The sequence below is a fragment of the Amyelois transitella genome, chromosome 8 (assembly GCF_032362555.1).
Source record: "Amyelois transitella isolate CPQ chromosome 8, ilAmyTran1.1, whole genome shotgun sequence".
NCBI classification, from domain to species: Eukaryota; Metazoa; Arthropoda; class Insecta; order Lepidoptera; family Pyralidae; genus Amyelois; species Amyelois transitella.
The window spans coordinates 11,964,251-11,985,605 of NC_083511.1; the positions used below are offsets into that span (position 1 = coordinate 11,964,251).

General features: G+C 37.7%; 2 protein-coding genes across 2 annotated transcripts; one reads left to right on the top strand and one right to left on the bottom strand.

The window, feature by feature from the left end:
* Positions 1-1,695: 1,695 nt before the first annotated feature.
* Positions 1,696-12,062, bottom strand: LOC106134089 (condensin-2 complex subunit H2). The gene is made up of 10 exons (XM_060945638.1): positions 11,842-12,062; positions 11,532-11,658; positions 9,436-9,644; positions 8,879-9,155; positions 8,275-8,602; positions 7,708-7,842; positions 7,311-7,352; positions 6,336-6,475; positions 5,483-5,698; positions 1,696-4,871 (listed from the first exon to the last, which is right to left on the bottom strand). Exons 1-10 carry the CDS (start codon positions 11,922-11,924, stop codon positions 4,722-4,724), a joined length of 1,707 nt encoding a protein of 568 aa, XP_060801621.1. The 5' UTR covers positions 11,925-12,062; the 3' UTR covers positions 1,696-4,721.
* A 291-nt stretch (positions 12,063-12,353) lies between these two features.
* LOC106134078 (tetraspanin-1) lies at positions 12,354-14,264 on the top strand. Its single transcript, XM_060945543.1, has 4 exons — positions 12,354-12,668; positions 12,830-13,183; positions 13,528-13,716; positions 14,034-14,264. Exons 1-4 carry the CDS (start codon positions 12,603-12,605, stop codon positions 14,262-14,264), a joined length of 840 nt encoding a protein of 279 aa, XP_060801526.1. The 5' UTR covers positions 12,354-12,602.
* The last annotated feature ends 7,091 nt before the right edge of the window (positions 14,265-21,355 follow it).

Here is a 21,355-nt window from a genome sequence, read left to right on the forward strand (position 1 = left end):
AATGTCAAAATAAACGCTATACAAGGTGACTTTAAATTCAACTGCATAAATTTAACTGTTAAGTGTACTCATCTAAAGGATATTTAAAAACGTTAAAAGAAAAATATCGGTTCATAATTAAATATATAAACTACGAAAAAAAAAATAATTGCTATCGTGCAATTTGATAGGATTTTAATCTCAATGTAATGGAATTTAGGTTGAATGTCGCAATACGCTATGGCCATGCGGAGTTCAGTAGATAGCGTAAAGGGTTAGTAACCATTTCGCACTGTGAATCTTGACTTGATCTTGATACTAGAAAAATAATTTATTTTTCAGACATTTATTTACATGTTTAGTTTTTTTTTTGTAGTATTAATAAAGCGTGTGACGTAGTTTTAAAGGGTTTTTTAAATGTGAAAAAGATGACGTTTAATTTAAATAAAAATAGGCTCAAACGGCTCAGAAGCATGGTATAGTCTATGTTTAAAAGGATGCAGTTGTTTTAAATGTCACCCTGTATACATAATATCAATAGATTTATTCATTAAAAAAGATATTCATGAAACAGAAACAGTAAGTTCTTATATAATCAACACAAATAAAAGTTTTTACCAATCAAGTTTGAAAAATGAAGTTTCAGCAACGAATAATGAATAACATATCAACCGAATGTCGGTAAAATACTGTTCATCAACTAACTCCATCTAGAGATTTTTTTAATTAAATGAATCATCTAAACTGCAAAAGCACAGAAAGAATGCACAGATGGCGTAATTGTAATATTATGGAGCTATGATAGTATTCTTTGTCAGTTGGCGTTCCGGGCTCCAAGCCAGAAGACAAAAACGTAATGTCGGAGTGCATTTATTGCATAATTATAAAAATCGATTTTTAATCGATTATTAATTTTAAAAAAATCACTCATAAAAATCGATTTTTACTTTTAAAAAATCGATTTTTAATCGATTTTTTCCATAATCGATTTTTTTTTCACATTCCTATAACTGATGCTCTTACGGTCTGCGAAAACATGACGAAACCCACACATTCAGACATAAATGGATGTGAAACCATGATCCAATATCGGTCAATTTCCCCTACATGTGTTGTGGAGTGATGGAGGCTATGAAAACCTGTGCTGTGATGGAAATTTTAGTTTCATCGTCCAAACATGATGTAAAAAAATCACCTAAAAGTAAATGTCAATATTAACAGTGCCGTGTGGTAACCATTACTTAAGAACAAATTACGGTTTGGTTCCCCTGCAAAGGTTGCAAAAGTCGTCCAATCCATGATTCATGATCAAAAGCATACCCCCGGCTCCTCTCCAGAGTGGTGAGGATGCAACCGGGAGGAAGAAGTGATTCTTGGCACCAATATAAAAAAGAATAAGACCACTCCATCTGTTTTTCAAGGGATAGGGTTTTTAAACTTGGGGTTCTTCTTTTAGGCGATTAGCTAGCAACCTGTCACTATTTGAATCTCAATTCTATCAGCGGAACGTAGGCCACGTTCCGCTGATAGAATTGAGAATCAGTCTATCAAGACTGCTGGTTTTGTCTACTCCATAAGGGATATAGACGTGATCATATGAATAAATGAATGAACTATAATACAAAAAAAGACGACATCCATAAATCAAAAGAATAAACAAGGGACTATTTAGTGCAATGCAATCTCAATATAGTGCAGTAAAAACCAATAGATTTATTTAACACATAATTTGTTTAATAATTATAAAGATTTTATATACAATTTACATATGTACACTTAGGCTTACTATCTAAGGACGGCTTAGGTACATTTCAGATATACCTAAAAAACCTTACAGATATAATGATATTTGACAACAATAGTCACTGGGGTCCGTAATATAATTTGAAAGCCGTTTCAACTTTACCCCAGGCCTTAATTGGGCAATATATTATATTTCTCACATCAGCTATTAGTGTAATCTATAAAAATATAGTACATTTGTATTTCAAATCCATAACAAGAAATGAGTCAGAAATGTTTTTTTTACGTTTAGTTAACACAATTTTATTCAATTATATTAATTCATGATCAATTTGTAACAAGTAAATTATTAATACTTTATGTACTAGTAATTAAGACATTTAATTTTGATTTAGCACCAAGAAGAAAGAACGTAGGATTATTATATTTGTTAGTTAAAATGGTTCTTAATAGTTTATGACTTACGACAAAATAATTTGTTTCTAGATTAATTCTATTGTTTTTACCAAGAGAGCTCCTCTCCGGAGAGGGAACTAACGCCAGAAGAAAAAGTATAAAAACAAGGTTCTCACTAAGAGTTATACTATTTACCAAAGAATCTGCTAAACCTACAACAACCATCTTATTATCTAAACCGAACGTTTCAGGTCCTTTGGTACCATGTGTAACTTCAGACTTCGGACAAATTTACCGTTCACGAACCTTGATAAGGATTATCTTGCTTCTTTTCTATTTTTTCGGTCAACCGTAAAGATAGAAAAAGATAGGAGATAGAGGTCAACGTTCGGGAATATGTTTAAGATTAATTAGCGTGCAAAGTTTTGGTCAGAAATTCTCACTGGTGTCGTAGAAGTTACAAAATACACAATTATGTAAAAAGATGCTTAAATACTAAAATATAAATGATACAATAAATCATAGGTACTCTTTAATGAGATAAGGGCCATTTCATCGTAAACTAGCTGTTACCCGCAGATTCGCACGCGCGAATTTAGCGTCACCTACACGAGTGAATTATAAGTCACATATATACAAATAAAGAATACCTACAAAATTTTTCGGAAATCCCCCGAGAACTAGTTTTACCGGCATGAAAATTACGCTATATCCTTCACCACATTCTTATTATATTTAAGAACTAGCTGTCCTGGTTAACGTTGTTTTGCCATATAAATATTTTTTAAATAATTTCTAGTCAAAAAAAACTGTTAAGGGTGGACAACCCTTATCACTAAGGGGTATGAAAAAAGATGTTGGTCGATTCTCTGACCTACTCAATATGCTCACAAAATTTCATGAGAGCAATTTTGGAGGAGTACGGGAACGAACATTGTGACACGAGAATTTTATATATTAAATTTCAATTTCAAGATCGGTACAGTAGACAGCGCGTGAAGAGGGAACAAACAAACATATAAAGTTACTTTCGGATTTTAAATGTTGCTTGGGACGAGTGCCGGTCTATTGTACAATTTGTGATTGTAACATTGCACACTGGACCCGCCATAATTAAAGGAAATATTTTATTTAACATACAAAAACTTGATTCATATTTATCATTTCCACAAATCATTTTTATTTATATAAAAATAATTTAGTTTTGGTATAAGATTTTACTTGTTACCTAATTGATGAAAATACTATATTTTCCATGATTAACTTAGTACTTCTGTACTGTAACCACCACACGATTTGTCTTTAAACCTATAAAATATTAACTAATTGTTTTAAATCCAATATAAACACAAAATAATATATTAATACTTCAAAATAGGAAAAAATTTGCTACTAATGTAGTTTAAAAAAAGAGGCCCTTAAAAACCATAATAAAGGTGCCCATACCAATTTACATTGGATACAATTTCAGGAAGAGTTCTTGCATATTAGTAAATGATTAAGCATCAATTCAATAAAATATAAAACAGAATATTATGTAACTAAATACATAGAATATGAGAATTGACTTGTATATTTATTAAATTTTATTACAATAATGTGAAATCTTTTGCTACCAGACACACAAACAGATGATATTGACCTGAAACTAAATTATTGTATTTAAATTCTCTTATCAAGTGACCGGGTTGTTCCAGACTTAGTTCAGAAACAGTTGTGGAAAAACTTACTGTAGAAACAGAACATACCTAAAGTATATCTATTATTATGACTTTTAAAACGAAGTCAAACTTCTAAATATTCTCTCTTAATTAAATATATCTCTCTGTACAGATGTACACATAAATTACACAAACGACAAACCACAGAAATATAACCAACCAGGAAATTCAACTCAAAAATATATCTGTACAAGACAATGACCTCAAATTACATTGTGACTTTCAATCTTGCACATCAGGCCAATTAGAAAGAAGCAGAATTTTTCAATACCTAATCAAGTGTCTTTCTAATTTGGTTATATTTCTATGTAACAGACCATTGTATCCTTTGTACCAAATTTTATAATTTATAATGTTTATTTCAGCTGCAATTTCGGTGATAAAGTATAATCTGTATAGCATATGGATTAAATTAACTTTTTTTTGAGGCAAATTTCACTCAATTTCAATGTAATTTTTATAAAAAACATTTCATTTTGGTGTGTGATTCTTACAATCAGTTCAATCTATAGTTACTTTATGATTAGACGTATCCCATCAAAGACTTCCGAAAATATTAGAATACATGCAATTTGAATAGGCACTCAACCTTTGATTTGCGACAAAAATACATTCAGATTTAAAATTTTTACTTATATATATATTAGTTATATATATTAGTCTTTGCTCGACCTGGTCGATTTTATTCACTATTTCACATCACTAGCATCCTATTGCGATAGTTCACTTTGATAAAAATATTTCACCCGCAAAAGTTCAAGAGATCATTCCATTTGTCCTTGGGTTAAGCTCTATTATACGGTAAATATGTACTTATTCCTAGTCTCCAGACTAGAGTTGTTGGTATAATGCGGTGCTGGGATCACTGTCTGCAGCAGGCAGTCACGTGCTGCGTACGGGCGCGACGCCGTCCGCCTCGGCGGCGGCGGCGGCGGCCTCCAGCTGGCGGCGCGCGCCCGACACCAGCCGCACCGAGAACGAGCTCAGCTCCAGGGGCGCGCCTTGGATTATTTCCACGTTGCCAGAGTTAGCCTGTCAATTAACAATCACTTACTTTTCTCAATTTGGGGCTAGTTCAATTATTTATTTATTCACATAACTTATATGCAAGCAATGGACTCAAATCTGAGGATACTGTGGAAAGTACAAAGCGGACAAAGTAGGAAGATTTCGTCAAAAGATTTTGATAGATTCGTGTCATTTGTCATCTATAATATAAAAATGAATCGCTAAATGTGATGGTAAGCGCATAACTCAAGAACGCCTGGACAATTTGGCCGATTCTTTTTTTTTATATTCGTCGAAGCTCATGGATGGTTTTTACGGCGAAAAAATACCAAATAATTTCCTAAAAAAACCTTAAAAACAGTCTTTTTCTTTATCCCATACAAACGTTTTCTAACTAACACGTACAGTCAATTTGAGCTTTATTGCTAATGTATAAAGTTCACTGTTGTCTAAGTAATGTAGGTCTGATAGATAGGAACAAAAAACTGTCATATTACAAATCTTTTTGACAGAACGAAGTCTGTCGGGTCCGCTAGTTTATAATAAAACTTATACATACATATATATAGTCACATCTGTATCTGGGTAAACAGAGCTCTAGAATATCTATACAATTGAGCTATATAGGAGCTCACCAAGAACAGAGTAGCCAGGAAGAGGCCGGAAACGTCATGTTCCGCCGCGGCTTCGGCGCGCAGCACGCTGGCGAAGGGCCGGCCGTCGCCGGGCGGCAGGCGCGCCAGCAGCCGCCCGGCCAGCGCCCTGACGTCGAACACGCGCGCCTCGCCCGCCGCCGCCCGCTGCAGCACGCCGCGCTGCCACTCCGACCACGCGTCCGACTCGCTCTCGCACTGGAAATTGTTTACAATGGTTTCAATAATCCATGTCTTGTCATCTTTATCATATTGCACTTAAATTCTATCAACACTAATGGCACAATTAACAACATATTAAGTTACCCAAATTGACTTATATTACCATGGTAAGTTCCGTGCAGTGTGACTTAACATGTAGTTGACTGTACGTCTTTTTTACAGATCTGATAGTCCACTGTGCTATATTATTCTGAGTTTTTTTAAGATTTTAATGCAAAAAAACTTATAGGGCTTTATCATTTACGTGGTTTATAATAATCCAACTAATATTTTGAATACAATAGTAAGTTTATTAGTTTTTTTGTTACCTATTCACAGGGTATCTACTTAATTTTCTTCAAATATCACATACATAGAATTAAGGGTCTGGAGAAGGACATAGGTAATCTTCATCATAAAACCTATAGATCTCGTGTGATTTGTGAAAAACCTGTTTTCTTAGTGTTAAATTTGGCGTTTTTGTGTAGATCGATATTTGCGTGCTAAAATTTGCTAATTAGACTAAGATGTGTATAATAATAATAAATTCACGCTGACGAAGCTGCGGGTAAAAGCTATTACTATATAGAACTCGCATGAGGCGAAGCGACACGCTCGCTAGAAGTTGTGACACCTGTATGTGCGTGTGGGAATGGTCGCCGGCGCGCGAGCCGTCGGAGTCCCCGGAGGAGGACTGGTCGAAGAAGCCGTCGTCGTCGCTGTCGGGCTCCGCCGTCAGCCGCGGCCGCTCCGCCGCGCTCCAGCCCGGGAACCCTGCCGGACAGACGCGCCATTATATTGTCTTATTACAGAAGAATGAAAATAGCTTATAACTTCCAAAAAAAGAGAAATCTGAATTCTATCATTAAGCCAAATAGCTGAACGTGGCCATTCAGTCTTTTCAGGACTGTTGGCTCTGTCTACCCCGCAAGGGATATAGACGGGACCATATGTATGTAAAAAAGAGAACCGCCTCTAATCGATATCCTACGTTTTGGAAAGTTGAAATTCTAAAACCTTCTCCAAAGTGTAACAAACAATTTCGTAAAAACCGCATCAAAATCTCTTCAATGTAACTTGGGATAATCGCGAACGAAAACATACATACAGGTCAAACTGAGAGCCACCTTTTTCGAAGGCGGTTTAAAATAAGGGCACGTGCAGAGTACCGCCAACTTCATACTACCTCGATCGTACCGACGTAATTAAACGTGTGTAATTAAATAACTACACAGTTAAGCATGCCCACAACCAACGGACTAGTGGTCGTACGACCTGTAACGCTTTTACACAACTTAACGCTTTCGGCACTAATTCTAACGATTCGATTTTTAACCTTTAATATTCACTGATTTTTACGCAGTCTCGACGGTAAAAAGAGAAGGGTTTAAAGAGATATCTATTTTCTTGTCGATCAGTCGCTTATCTCCTGAACGCTGCACTGTTTTTGGTCAGTCAGTCGGCGCGACCGAGGTCGTACGGCAAGCTGCCCCGAACCCATATAAATTATTTTTTTTTGGAAAGTCAGAATTTGGACTTTCTCTGTATCATGATAACTTTTTAAAATTTTTAAACAGAAAATAATGATTAAGTAGATATGAAATCTTACCGCCCGCACCACACGCAGTGGAACAATCAAACCCACGAAAATCTGTAACAAATAATTGCGTTTGTAACATGGCTCCCGCGGTATTGTAAATGAAGATGATGTTTTTAAACTTGAGATTCTTCTTTTAGGCGATGGGCTAGCAAAGCAACCTGTCACTTGTCTCTATGAGTATGTATGCATGTATACAGTCAACTGGTTTAAACTAAGAGACAATAAGTACAAAATCTTTGAAACCCCTGAAACAGACAAGATGAAATTTAATTGAGGACAATCTCTTTTCATGATTTCATCAAGTTCCCATTACCAGATATTGATCTGATCAACTTGGGAGTTACACAAAAAACAGACAAATGAATAATCCTTCTTCATTAAAGTTGGTTTAAGACAAAATAGTTACCTCTAGGCTCTTCCTTGGTCTTCTTGTGTTGGTGCCTCATACTGAGAATCCTCTTGTGGCGGGCGCTCACCACGCTGCGGACCCAGGGCTCGGGCACGCCGAACTCCTGCACCATCGACAGTTTCTGACGTAACGCTGGATTGATAAACATACATATGGAATTAATATTCACATCATCTAAAAATAATAATTTAGGACGTTATCACAGAATTAAGAGCTAGACAAGCAAACTAATGATAACATCTTACATTCGGCCTTGATTTTTAGTTGTGAAATGGCCTACACTTCCGCACGCAATGCTATATTTAATGTAATGCATATCCATTTGTTTTAAAGTTTGCAGTATACTTCTTTATCCTGGCAAATATTTTATGGTGTCTCTGAAAAGCATTCGTTTTTTTTCTTTCATATTGACAAAGACGTTACAAAACTATAACTTAACTATGGTCGATATCAACAGTCAACACCCTTCGCACCTTGCGATTCGCCAAATCGTTGATCATTCCCTCTCCACGTTTTTTTCCCCGAAATAGAATACTTAATCGTAGGAAAGATGACGACACTCACCTTTACTAATCAACAATTTGATCCTCCCCACTTCTTCATCCACATTGACCTCGCATTTCCTCTTCCTTTCGGCTTTGACGACCGCCACTTCCGGGGTCATTTCTATCGCGGAGTCTAGCGTATCGTCCATCGGTTGCGGCGTGCCGGGCAGTGGGGGCAGTGGGGGGAGTAGGGGGGGCCCTCCTCCCGTGGGGGTGGAGCAGCGCGGCGGCAGGTCGGGGGGCGCGGCGGCGGCGACGGCGGCCGACAGCTCCAGCAGCGGGATGGGCCGCAGGCACACGGCCGACGAGGACCCGTTGCCTTCCAGCTCGTCTACTAGAACCCCGTCCTAAAAATGTCATAAGTTGTCAATGAAAATGAGTCACCCACATCAGTGTATTTTTGGAGGTTGCCTTTGCAGGAATGTTAAAAGAACCTTAAACTTGCCCAGTTTTTAACATCTAAACCCAGAGGACTTTATTTTTTATCAAACTTTAAAAGTAAAGCAAAAACCACTAGTCACTAGATCTTCCTTTACTCATGTAGTTATTTAAACTCAGTTGTGGAATCCTATAGGATTCCATAGGATTCCACAAAGTAATTTAACTATTTACTGTTTCCTCACCTGTAATCTCCACGTGACATGAAAATCTGACAGCAATCCAATGGGTTCTCCTTCGTAATCCGTTAAGGGCACGTCATTATCCGTCATGGTCCTGGGCTCCAGCTCTATGTAGATGCGCGGCAGCGTGGGCGGCGGGCGCGGCGCCGCGGGCTCCCGTGCGGCGGCCGCGCTGCGCGCCAGCTCCACGCCCTGGAAGCCCGCGGCGCCCTGCGAGGGCCCCCGCTTGCGGCGCCCGCTCGGCGTCGCTGGCTCATCGCTTGGAGTGCCCGCCACTTCCCTGTCACAACACCATACTGGGATACAGATCACTTCATAGTATGCGACTTTCAACTGCTTGTCAGAAATCTATGATGCAATAATACAGGTAAATTTGCAGTGAATTGGGGAAAGTGATATTCTGTTGTTAATGTTACGATATACATATACAAAATATTACTATGAAGTTTGTCTGTCAAGTTTCATCTGTTTTTTTTCATCAACATTGTTGTAACAGAGTAACAAAAACTCAGCTATGAAGTATGATTATGCCTGAAACAGTAGAGTAAGGTACAGCGACTCACTGCGTGCTGGTGAGCAGCGAGTCGCTGACGTGCAGCACGCGCTGGTACAGCAGGTCCACCTTGCGGCCGTACAGGCTGGCGGAGTGCTGCAGCAGCAGCGCCAGCTCCGCGAAGTTGACGGCGGCGGGCGCGGGCTCCAGCGGCGCCTCGTCCTCGTCCGCCTCCAGGGCGTGGAGCCCCGCCTCCGTCAGGTACTCCTCCAGTAGCTACAATTATATTATGATCATATAAACACACATACTGAAACTGGGGCGCCGAAAACGGGACCAAGTCGAGAGAGAAAAGTCCCGAAACACTGCTATGGTGGGTGCAACCCAGGATGCACCACATGCAGAGATGAGAGACAGACTAAAACTCCTTCCTCCAATAACTTTAAGTCTATTCTCTTAAATTATGTAAACTGTCAAAAAAGCAGCTGGTCAATAAAACATTATCTAAGTGACTATAACTAGGGGCTGAGGAAATTTTCCAAAATAAAAGTATGTATTCTGAATCATTCTTCATCTAACTATTATCAAAATTGGTCTAGAAGTTTTCTACTTTATGGATATTGATATCCTGAGAAATGAAATCTGAAAATTCCTACGGGAGCAGAGCCCCAAGCAACAAATAATCATCATAATAATATTCTGTCATAGATTTGCTTCATTTAAACTTTCCAACAAAAGAGTATTGACTAATTACTGACTTATACCTATGTGCACAAGTAGTAGCTTTATCTCCTCTGCATATTTTTCCATTGGCAATAGACCTTGAAAATTGTCATATAACATTTTTAATTAAAAGTATGGTAAGTAGTTCATTGACCTATGATTTCCATCGTATCTGAGTAAACAAGCACTTGACTGAATAATAACACTGTGTTTTTGAAACAGCACTTTTAAAAATTACATCTTTAAGTAAGTAACAGACTCATTTCTAATTTATCTCAAAATTAGTTAGCATTGAAGGATGTTAGCTCCCAACAAATCTAAATAGTGCCTAATATTGAAAATAACTATACGATATTATATAAAATAGTTTTCTTTCTAAGTCTTTTTGTATTTGACTGTACTAATGGAAAAATTTGCACAGCTGGCTGCAGGTTTGCCGGGTCATTAGACAAACAAAATATGGTGTTGTTGTCACCTAACTAATATGTATCATATATACATATTAGGATGACTTGTACTTAATCTGCCATGCTTGTGTCTGTTATAGGACTATGAAATATACATACATACAAACATACATATGGTCATGTCTATATCCCTTGCGGGGTAGACAGAGCCAACAATCTTGAAAAGACTGAATGGCCACGTTCAGCTATTTGGCTTAAAGATAGAATTGAGATTCAAATAGTGACAGGTTGCTAGCTATGAAATATACACTTGTAAATTTTGAGCAGACTGAATTTTTTTTACAAGTTTACTGAACTATCAGTCACCTAGTCTAAAAGTCTATTAGGTATCTATTTTAGAGATAGTCAATTCATCCATACAAAATCCATTTATGACCATTTTTCATAATTCTACATACCTAGGATTTAGAAAATAATTCAGGCTAACTATACACAACTAATGAAAATTATCATTGGGTTCATTGCTCTCTAACTACTTACATATGGAAAAAATATATTTTATTTTTGTGACAAAGATATCGCAGAAAATAACAATGGAAATACGTACAGCATAGCATAGTACTTACTTATTAAGGCACTTGTTGACAGTAAAGCAGATCAAGAAATACACTTTGAAAACCTATAAACTATCTCTCTAGTTATGATAAATTATGTAATGATTATAAAATAGGTACCAAGACTCATATGAATAAAAATATATTGTTACAAAATAGTAACATATTTAAAAACTGGACTGTTTAAATTTAGAAAAATTTTCCTACTGATGTTTGTTGAGTTAATTTCTATGTGTTTATTGATATTATTTATTTATGTAAAGGTAGTTAAGCGGATACATAAGGTAGTGAATGCCTAGGCATAGGTTCTCATTGAGCAACATGCCGTGCAGTCAACTCGGCGGGAAAGTAGTGGAAATCAGTCAGGTCAGGGTCCCGAGCACGAGGCCCGTGGGACGCTAGGAGGGTGTGGGGCTCACCGCGCTGAGGTCCGTGTCGAAGCTGCGGTGGACGTCGCTGATGGGCTTCATCAGCTCCGCCACAATCTCTTCTAGCCTCTGAGAGTTCATGCTCCACCGTTTTTCCCGCTGGGACAATTTGGACTCCCTGAAAATAGCGTCCGTTTGTTGATAACATTACTGAAAAACGACGCGGTCACAACAGAAACACAAGAAAATGCAGTGGCGCGAAATTTTCTGTCATCGACCCCGTTTTGATTTGCGAAATCTAATTGCACTTTTGCACTTCACGAAAGCGTCATTTTCATTCTTATTAGACGAAACTTATTACCTCCGCCGTTCTTGGGAATCGGCGTCCATTTTATAAACATAAAACCTAGTGGTTATGAAGAACGTGAAAACAACGGTGGCCATTTATTTATGTTTTCGAGGCGGACATTTCCATCCATGTTCGCTTGTTGTCAGCAGAAACTTCATTCATGTTCGCTCGTTGTTCGCGAAGTGTAAATGGCGCGCGTGGTTTGTCTATGAATGTATAAAACAAAGACAAAAATTTCGTAATTAATAAATTATTAATATATTTAATGTGTGTTATATTTATTTTTATAAATAACATAATGCAGAGAAATAAATATATAACAAATTTTGTAAACTGTATATATTGAAATAAACTTGACGTTGACGTGGAGTAAAATCATTTAACTGCTTTCGTGATCTTTTTTTGTTTTTCCTTGAAGATGCAAAGAAATTTCGGCCATTCTTCTGACCGTGACAATGACATCCATCAACCATCATTGTCAACTTTCATTCAAGTCAAACTAGCTTGCTTGATTTGATGGAGCTTTCAGGGCAGCGCAGTTTTAGACATTTTATAGTAATATCTGTATCTGTGCGGTTAAGCTTTTTTTCAGGCTTTCTCGCATAAATAATTTGTTCCGTTTGGTTTATTTTGAATGAAAATATAAACATCTACTTTTATTAAAGACGTTGATTTGATTCACTGTGCTCAATAAACATCCGAGAGCTTTTGCAACGAGATCTTTCAGGACACCATAAAATTTCTAAATACGTCTTACAAGCTTACACGAAATCATGGGAATGTCTCGGTGTTATTCGTTAATGAAATGCTTGCTTATTCTATTCAACATCATCTTCTTGGTGAGTATCATAAATCAAATAAGAAACTTAACAAGTATTCGGGTGATTTGTTTACTTTTTCAAAAGAAATTTAATGTTGTCCTTGTAGTGTAGTTTCATCAGTGAGGACGATAAAGTTGTAAGTGTTGCTTACTTTCATTACTTATATGTATTTGTTGTAGTGCGTGGGTGGCGGGGCCAGCGCCTTCGCGGCTTGGGCGCTATGGGACGGCCGGGCCAGTGAGAGCTCTGAGGGCCGCGCGGGGCTCTGCGCCCTGCTGGCCTGGAGCACCGTGTTGCTGCTGGGAGCCCTAGCCGCGTTGGCGGGCTGCGGTAGAAGCTCGTCATCGCTCCTCGCAGCAGCATTCGCTCTTCTGGCGTTGAGTGCAGTTGCGGAGGCTGCGGCTGCGTGGTGGGGCGCTGCCCATCTGCCTCAACTCCAGCATGCTTTGCTCCAAAGGCTGGAGCATACGGTGCGAGTGGATTATGGAGTTCTGCCAGCGCGGACGAGTGTGATTGATTCTATTCAGCAAGGGGTGAGTATTGCTGTTTGAATTAGCTTATTATGGTTGGGCAAAGTTATTTAATTCAATTGTTTAGTATAATTTAAAATGAATATTGCTTAAAACTCTATTACTTCAATAATAAAGGTTGCAACTGGTCACTTATAAAAAAATAAAAAGAAATTTTTGAGTTCATTTGGAATTCTATTAAGTCATTCAATAAGACCAATTTGAAATTCCTGACGGCTGGGAAGTCCCACCATAAATATATGTTTGTTGATAGGTTAATCTTATATTTTCAGCCACAAAACATATAAAATTGCAAAATGAAATGCACAAGCAGGTTTATCAACATAGTTTTCTTTTATAATTTCTAGTTGGAGTGTTGTGGTGCGGAGGGCCCCCGCGACTGGCAGGACTCCGCGTGGTCTCGCTCGCAGGCCCGCGCTGGCGGGGAGCTGGTCGGGGACTCCGCCCCGGCCGCGGAGGCGCGCTCTGATACCCTGGATCTGTCCGTGTCTGCGCCCACGGCTTACTACTGGGTGCCTTCATCTTGCTGCTCTTCCGTAAGTCATATCAAGAACTAGACATTACCTGCAGCTTTGTTGAATATTTGACTTTGAATTTCCATCTACAATTTGAAATTTCTTAATAATTGAGTCATTGTTTAGTTTGGTTCACCCTAATGGCAATGGTCTGAAAAGAGTACTTTATTTTTGTTGTTTTCGGTATTGTGTGGAGGACATGACGTATTTTGTACTCAAACTTGTGTTTATAAAAATAAAGTACTCATTGCAGACCATTGCCATATTGGCTGCTAAACAGGTCATAATGATTGATTAATATTATTAAATCAAACTAGCACTGGTTTGTGTGGCCGCAGGAGCTGTCGGAGGAGCAGTGCGAGCGGGCGCGGCGCGCGGCGGCGGCGGCGGCGCCGGGCGGCGGCGTGCGCGGCGCGGGCTGCGGCGCGCGCGTGCTGGCGGCGCTGTGGGCGCGCGCGCGCGGCCCGCTGCTGGCGGCCGCCGCGCTGCTGGCCGCGCACGCGCTGGCGCTGCTGCTGGCGCTGGCGCTGTGTCTGCGCGCGCAGCCGCACCACAGGTACAAGGCCTAAGGCGTCACCTTCACGGCGTGCGTACTTGTTCTCACTTGGAGGCCTCGCGTAAAAAATATACATAGCTAGCAGGAACTTTTAAATCGATCATAACAAAAAATAATTTTTTTAAATACATTATTCATTTTACTCATTAACACAATATTTCATAAGAAACGTTATAACGGATGTAGGACAAGTTTAAATAAAAAAACACAAATTCGAATTTCATAAACAGCACCTCTATTAACTAGCATTTTCACCTCTATACCTGGGTCATGAAGCCAGCCAGTCTGAGTGGGAACAAGCCCTTCTTTAATTCTTTAAGAACGCTGATCTTTTACTGCCAGAGAAAGAGTACACCACACGAGCCTTTTAATGTAAGCAAACATTACATATAACCAAATTAAACAATAAAAATGAATTCATTATTTCGACTATAGAAATCGGAATATTATAAGACAATAGAAATGCCACACTGTATGATATGCTGTGGTCTTGCATTGAAGTATTCTGTGTAATTGCAAAGCTATAAAATAAAACTCAGAATTGTGATGCAATATCAAAATGTTATGGTGACCAATGGTGGTGATTACCATCAGTTTCGACGACACATTTATCAATTTGACTTCCCATTTCAATAGTCTTATATTATTCCAAAGTCTATGATTTCGACTAATAATAGAGTGATGTGTACCTAAATATTAAAATTCTTTTGGAAACAGTTATTATTTACAATGAATAACAATTTGTATAATTTTTTATTTTTATGTTATCAAGTTTTCCTAACGACTGAATAACTAACATTCCTAATGCATTTAATTTGTCTAAAATCTCAAACCAATACTTTGTCTATTCTTTGAAGACTGATCAATTCGGAGGCTTAATTTTTTTTAGTATTTTATTGTAATCTTATTGAATACTCATCTTGACTTGTGTGTGTCTTATCCTTATGTAAGTCGTAGTTAATTGATGTAACTTGTTTAAAAATTAAGTAATATCTTTTCAGATGTATTAGATGTATAACTATACTTATTTGTGTTGTTTTTATTGTGCACATGACTTAATAAACTTTTAGTTAAGAATAGTTTCTGTGGCGCAATGTGAGACGGGCCTTACCCATTTACTTTAAGTATCAAAGGCCATATGCTAAAATGTCGGTGCAATATAGAACTTAAAGTTAGCACAATAAAGATTATTTCACATTGTGCATCACAGAAATTGTTTTTGACATAGATTTAAGATAGATGGATGTACTGTGTACTAACGTAGGGTAAGCTCGTAACCAAATGTGTGTAGTTAAGTTGTTTTGTACTGTCTGTACCTTCTCTTTGACAAGCAAGTGTTTAATTGATGTGTTAACTTGAAAAATGAGTGAATGGTGTCACCACACGGGATAGAAATCTAGTGGAAATGGAGTGGTTAGTGTTTTTAGTTTCATGGGCTAAAGGGTGTCGCGAATCTCTTGAAAGTGACATCATATTGTCGTGCTCTCTATTTGAAAAATAGTAATATATTTAATCTGTAAAGGAAATAAATGTGTAACATTTAACATCTCACATCGGGACTTAATAGGATATACCTGTTTCAAATTGTAAAGTGTGATAATTGTAATAGGTGTAAACCGTTTTTGTCATAATAAATAAATAAAATAAAAAATAAATAAATAGTTACACAAAAGAAATGATGACAAAATCCTGTGTAAACAATGTACAAAACCAATGCGATGTCTGTCATGTGAGACAGAAATTTATCTTTGACACTTCTACTAGATTTCATTTCCAAAATTTGTTGGAAGTGCGCTTGCTTGTTGCTTGTAGTGCTCCCGCACGAACCAAAGACCCGGGCTGCCAGGGCCCGCTCTATAAGACTGTTCTGTACTTACTCTGTGTTCCCTTGTAGGCTCTACTCATGTTTGTATGAGACGTCGTGTTTCGTTTTGTACGCGAAATTTAGGGACCGCAAAATTATGAAATAATATGTAGCTTGTAAGCAAAACTAATTATTTTATGCATTTCATAGTCTTACTTAGTCAAATGAATGATTGTTTAGATTTTCTGCAGTTTATGCTAATTAATTAGTAATAAAGACGGCAGCTTTAAATAAATTTGAACTGATCAACACTTGTTTATGTGTCGCAGCGATCATCCACGTGTCTATATCGTAAGCTATATCGTAAATCTATGTTGATTAAGTTTTTTTTTCAAATTGCTGTAATAAAAATATGTGTGTCATCGAGCTACCTCAGATGTCCATAGAGTATCTGCAAATAAAATCATATGATTGATGATAATAATAAATGATCCCGATGCAAGGCGAGGCGACGTCTCCGCCATATTGATGTCCTAACATAGACTTTAAGTCGCGACTGATTTTCATTTCAATTTATTTTCCTGTTACTTACATTCATAAATAAGTAATTTAAGTTGTAACGAGTACAAATAATTTAGTGATTAATTTTGTCGTTTTAAATTGCTAATATTTTATTGTTACTTTCAGTACAGTTCGATATTGTGTAGACTGATTTATATTTAGTTTTAGCGATGGGTAGCGCCGGCCGCAGGTAGAGGAATATTATCTCATAGTAACACGCGTGTCGCGTTGTAAAACTATTTATAGACTGAGTTCATAAAACATGTGGAACATGCTTTACGCCGATAGAAACTTTTGGACAGTCACCAGCATGGAAACTCGTTCTCCGGTTTTAGTTTGTATGAACAGGGGGCTATGTTTCTCTGAAGGTGACTGTACGTATAGTTGGGGTTTGATAAAACTTACTCCTGGTAAATAGAAACTCACAGAATTTATGTGACTGAAAAATGTAACACTTTTTTTATGACAACCAACAGGCAATGATATTGCAAAAGCAATTTATTTATTTATTTATGTACACACTATTATACAACAGGAGCATTTATTACAGTAATTCTAGTACAAAGGTGCTACTTATTTCAAAAGAAATCCCTTCCAGTAGACTCATGAGAGGAAAGATGAATTTTGAAGCGGTATGCAATCGTAGTAATGACTTTTTAAAAACTTTTTTTATTAATATTTGATCCACTGTCCTCGAAGCCACTGGATATCTAGTCAGTTCACTGTAAAGAAATGTTGTTAATGCTTGCTTAAAAGCAAACAACAAATTGAGGACATTCAAGTTTCGGAATAAATTTAGTTACGTGAATTCGGCTGATGTTGTTTTTCATTATATAATCAGTTTAAGGGTCAATTCAAACCAATTTAAAGTGATCGAATATCAACCTGATAAATGCTTAAATATACATATTCATTTCGGAAACTTCACTGCCACTTAAAAAGTAGGCACTTAACATTTTTCGGTGTGATCTAAGTTGGGCTTTATGTTAAATTCTACGTCATAATCAGAATTCGGCCGGCATTAGTTCTAGTTGATGTGCTTTTATTAACATTTTATTAATTCTTAAATTAGATGTCAGCGACATTATTATGTGCCATAGAGAACTGTCACAATTTATATATTAATCAATGTAATAAATGTAACTATGATAATTCATTGTCTATTATTTCTTCAAAAGGTACCTTAGGTCGACTGGAATTTTTATAATTAATGGACGCCCCTTTCGTAATGAAAAAAAGACAGGTGTAATAGTAAAAGACGTGTGGAATTACTTACAAAGAATTCTTAATTAACCGAATGTTTGATCATTTCTTTGAATTTGTTGTATAGGTATTACTAGAAAAAGGTCAGGTTAAGGTCAGAGTGCCCGAAACCGCCGAGCTTGCATGAAGAGAATTTGGATGAAGCGAATGAAATATGCAGAGATCGTGGCAAGTGGAAAGATGTAGTCTCTACCTATCCCTTCCTGAAAAAGGCGTGATTTTTATAAATGTATGTATTACTAGAATACTTATTATGGAGCTTCGGCGGTCGAATTGTTAAGATGCCCGGTTCAAAAGCCTGATGCGCATAAGGTAACAGGTTCAACTTCAAATTCTACCTCGGCCATGTATTAATGATTGCGAATGATTCGGACTCCTGTGCAGAGTGATGAGGATGCAATTTTAATGTAGGTTTAATGCCAGGAAGATGATAAATACTAATACTTAGTCACTTCTTAAACCTAAATTCTATCATTAAGCCTAAACGTGGCTTATCAGTCGCTTCAGGACTGTTGGCTCTGTCTATATCCGAAGGGCTATAGACGTGACTATATGTATGTTTAATATTAGCGGCGGACCGCCTATTTACTTCTTTGTGGCGTTAGTCTGGATTCTAGCCTTAATTCTCTGGTGGAGCCCGGGGAACTACTCTTGAATAGTTGGCATAGGCGTACCTTGGGGTCCTTCCCAAGATAAACGCAACGCAAATTCCAGGAGGAGAATATCTCGAGTGCTGTCACTGTATGTATGTATGTAACTGTAAAATAAACTCAAGGTAGTAAAACAGAATAACAACAATTTGTACAATTGTTTTATGTGGATTATAAATTTCTAACAAGTACTTAATTACAAACTAAAGTAAGTTAATGCTTTATTGTACGTTTACAATTATAAAACAGTAGTACAGTATAAAGGTAGGCTCTTCCAGCCTACTTGAACTTAACATAAAGAGTATCGCATACAAAATTGAGGCAAGGGTGAACAACAGGTCATAATCTATACTAATATTATAAAGCTGAAGAGTTACTTTGTTTGAACGGGCTAATCTCAGGAACTACTGCTTCGAATTGAAAAATTCTTTTTGTGTTGAATAGACCATTTATCGAGAAAGGCTCACGCTGCAACTATTAAGAACGAAGAAATAATGGAAAATGTGAAAAAAACGGAGAAAATTATTCACCCTTGAGGGCTTCAATGATGCCCAAAATAACTATTCCACGCGGACGGAATCGCGGGCACAGCTAGTTAAGTAATACATCTTAACGTGTTACCTCATTGTCAAAGCGAGGTGACGACAGGTCACGAGAAAAACTCTTGCAGAAATAATGCAGTGCAACAGGAAATCCATCAGAATCGCATTTGCATTCCCAGTGAAGCAACAGTGGTATGTGAATACGGGGCACATCGTACGAATTGGAACGTAAATGATGAAATAAACCTAACAGATAATGCCCTGTTCAGATTAGTATGAACTACACAAAAAAGTTATTGTGAGATTCGAACTCGCTTCCTGTATCAGGCCACGCTACGCGACTGGACTGAATTATAACATCTTAGAGATAGAGAGATGCCTGAAATCCAGCTTTACCTGGAATGTGCATATTTCAGGGTTTATTACACAAGTTGATGAAGTATCTCTCGGTACCACTTCGAGGAGAATCAGGACGTCAGGATCTTGATGATGGCCGAAAATATCTTGACAAGATATTTGAAAATTTCAAAGGAATGTATTTATCAAGTCGTAGTCATGTTGCAAAACTGCGAATTATCGCAGTCCGCTCTCGCATACACTCTAATGTGATTAGTTCCTTCGTTGCGAGATTCAATGATAGACTCGTCTTTCATCCTGATTTTTCATCTAATCAAATCGGCCGTAATAGTTTGATGCCTAAATTTTGTAAAATACCTACTAAACATACCAAAGATTACCGTTTTTAAACAGTTTCCCAAGGTTTTTATATAGTTTTTGTGGAATTCTGGGGTGGAAAAATTTACTAGGTGTTGTGTTGTGGCTGTTAGTAAAACTAGACGTAGGTATAGATAATACCTTTGAAGTTAACCTTTCATAAGTCGTGGCACGAAGTTTTTCAGGAGTGAATGTAACGACCACGCGTCGCACTTTTCTTGGCGGGATACGCGAAAATAATTCTATTGCGTCAGTTCTTGGCCAAAAGGCCAATTATGACGACATTCATCAATGAATTAAGGCATCTAGTATTCGTCAATGATAAATGTAATTTCGGGCGTAGGTGTCCCGCTCCAAAACTCTGCCGAATGAGCACAACACGCCGTAATTATGCTTTATTGGTTCCTTAAGACTCCCCAATTGATGCAATGAGGACGGGCACAGTTCAGCTGATTGGAGACGCCGACCATCGATTGAAGCTATTGACGGCACGGCTCGGAATTAGCTGAATAGCCGCTCCTTAAGATGGTACTTGGAGGAATGTTAGGCGTTTGCTGCTAGGATTGCGTAAGATTAACTTAGCCAGGGTTGGGTAAAAATTTTAGTCAATTTTCCTTACATGGCTAGGTGTTATGCCTGGGGAACCGCGCGACAGACGATGTTGTGTCGGAGGTTGTATAATATTGCTCCAATCCGTGAAATCTTTGCTTGCGCGATTTAGGTTTTTCGCTGTTTATGACTGATAGCGTCGCGTTATTTTATTTTTTATTTTTGTGACTTGTGGCGTATAGTTATTGCCTACATAGATGAGAGCATGCTTCATGTCTATCCACAAAGCGATTGGTACTTCCTTTAGGGGATGGACTTACAATCTGTCACTATACATCTTGCCATTAAGTCAGCTCAAAAAGCCATCTTCCAGTTTAATGACTCTTAACTTTGTCTACCCTGTTAGGGCAATGTCAAAATAGTTGAATCCAAAGCCCTCTCTATATTTTTCTGTACACGATAACTTGTGAAATATACGTGAATTTGTAAATAATTTAAAAAAATTTCAACTTTACAAATTCTAAGTATTTTTTTAGCAGGTAATAATAGATGTCGTCGCCTTCGCCTATTGTGATGTTAATTTGAAGACGCCGCGACATCGCCGAGGCAACTGAAACATTGCTTCAGCGGCCAAGGTCAGTTGTATTTGGCTGTGCAGTTACCACGACGTGACATTCAAACTTACCTAATTTGAGTTTTTTTAACGCTTATGCAATGGGTTGTGAATAAATTTATGAAACGAGAGTTCACAATATCTATACAATATTATAAAAAGGTTTTGTGACTTTCATTCTAGTTTGTTTGTAAGGGTTAAAAAGGTACATTAAATGCGGATGTTATAGTTAAAAGCTATGATGTATTGTATAGTGTATGTATGTTGTAAGGACTTACCACGGGCGAAGCCGTGACGTATTGCTAGTATGACTGTACGAGTCCATGACATATAGATACAACAAAACGAATGCTGATTTGATCTCTTACTGATAACAAAAATGCATTAACTTTTCCCAGGGGGTAGGCG

Bases quoted from the DNA above. Each gene is read 5' to 3' on its own strand.
- LOC106134089 (XM_060945638.1), bottom strand. From the start codon at position 11,924: ATGGCCACCGTTGTTTTCACGTTCTTCATAACCACTAGGTTTTATGTT. The intron at 11,659-11,841 runs GTAATAAGTTTC...CGCTATTTTCAG, and splicing joins GATTCCCAAGAACGGCGGAG to GGAGTCCAAATTGTCCCAGC. The intron at 6,476-7,310 runs GTAAGATTTCAT...TCTGTCCGGCAG, and splicing joins CACTGCGTGTGGTGCGGGCG to GGTTCCCGGGCTGGAGCGCG.
- LOC106134078 (XM_060945543.1), top strand. From the start codon at position 12,603: ATGGGAATGTCTCGGTGTTATTCGTTAATGAAATGCTTGCTTATTCTA. The intron at 13,184-13,527 runs GTGAGTATTGCT...TATAATTTCTAG, and splicing joins TTGATTCTATTCAGCAAGGG to TTGGAGTGTTGTGGTGCGGA. The intron at 13,717-14,033 runs GTAAGTCATATC...GTGTGGCCGCAG, and splicing joins CTTCATCTTGCTGCTCTTCC to GAGCTGTCGGAGGAGCAGTG.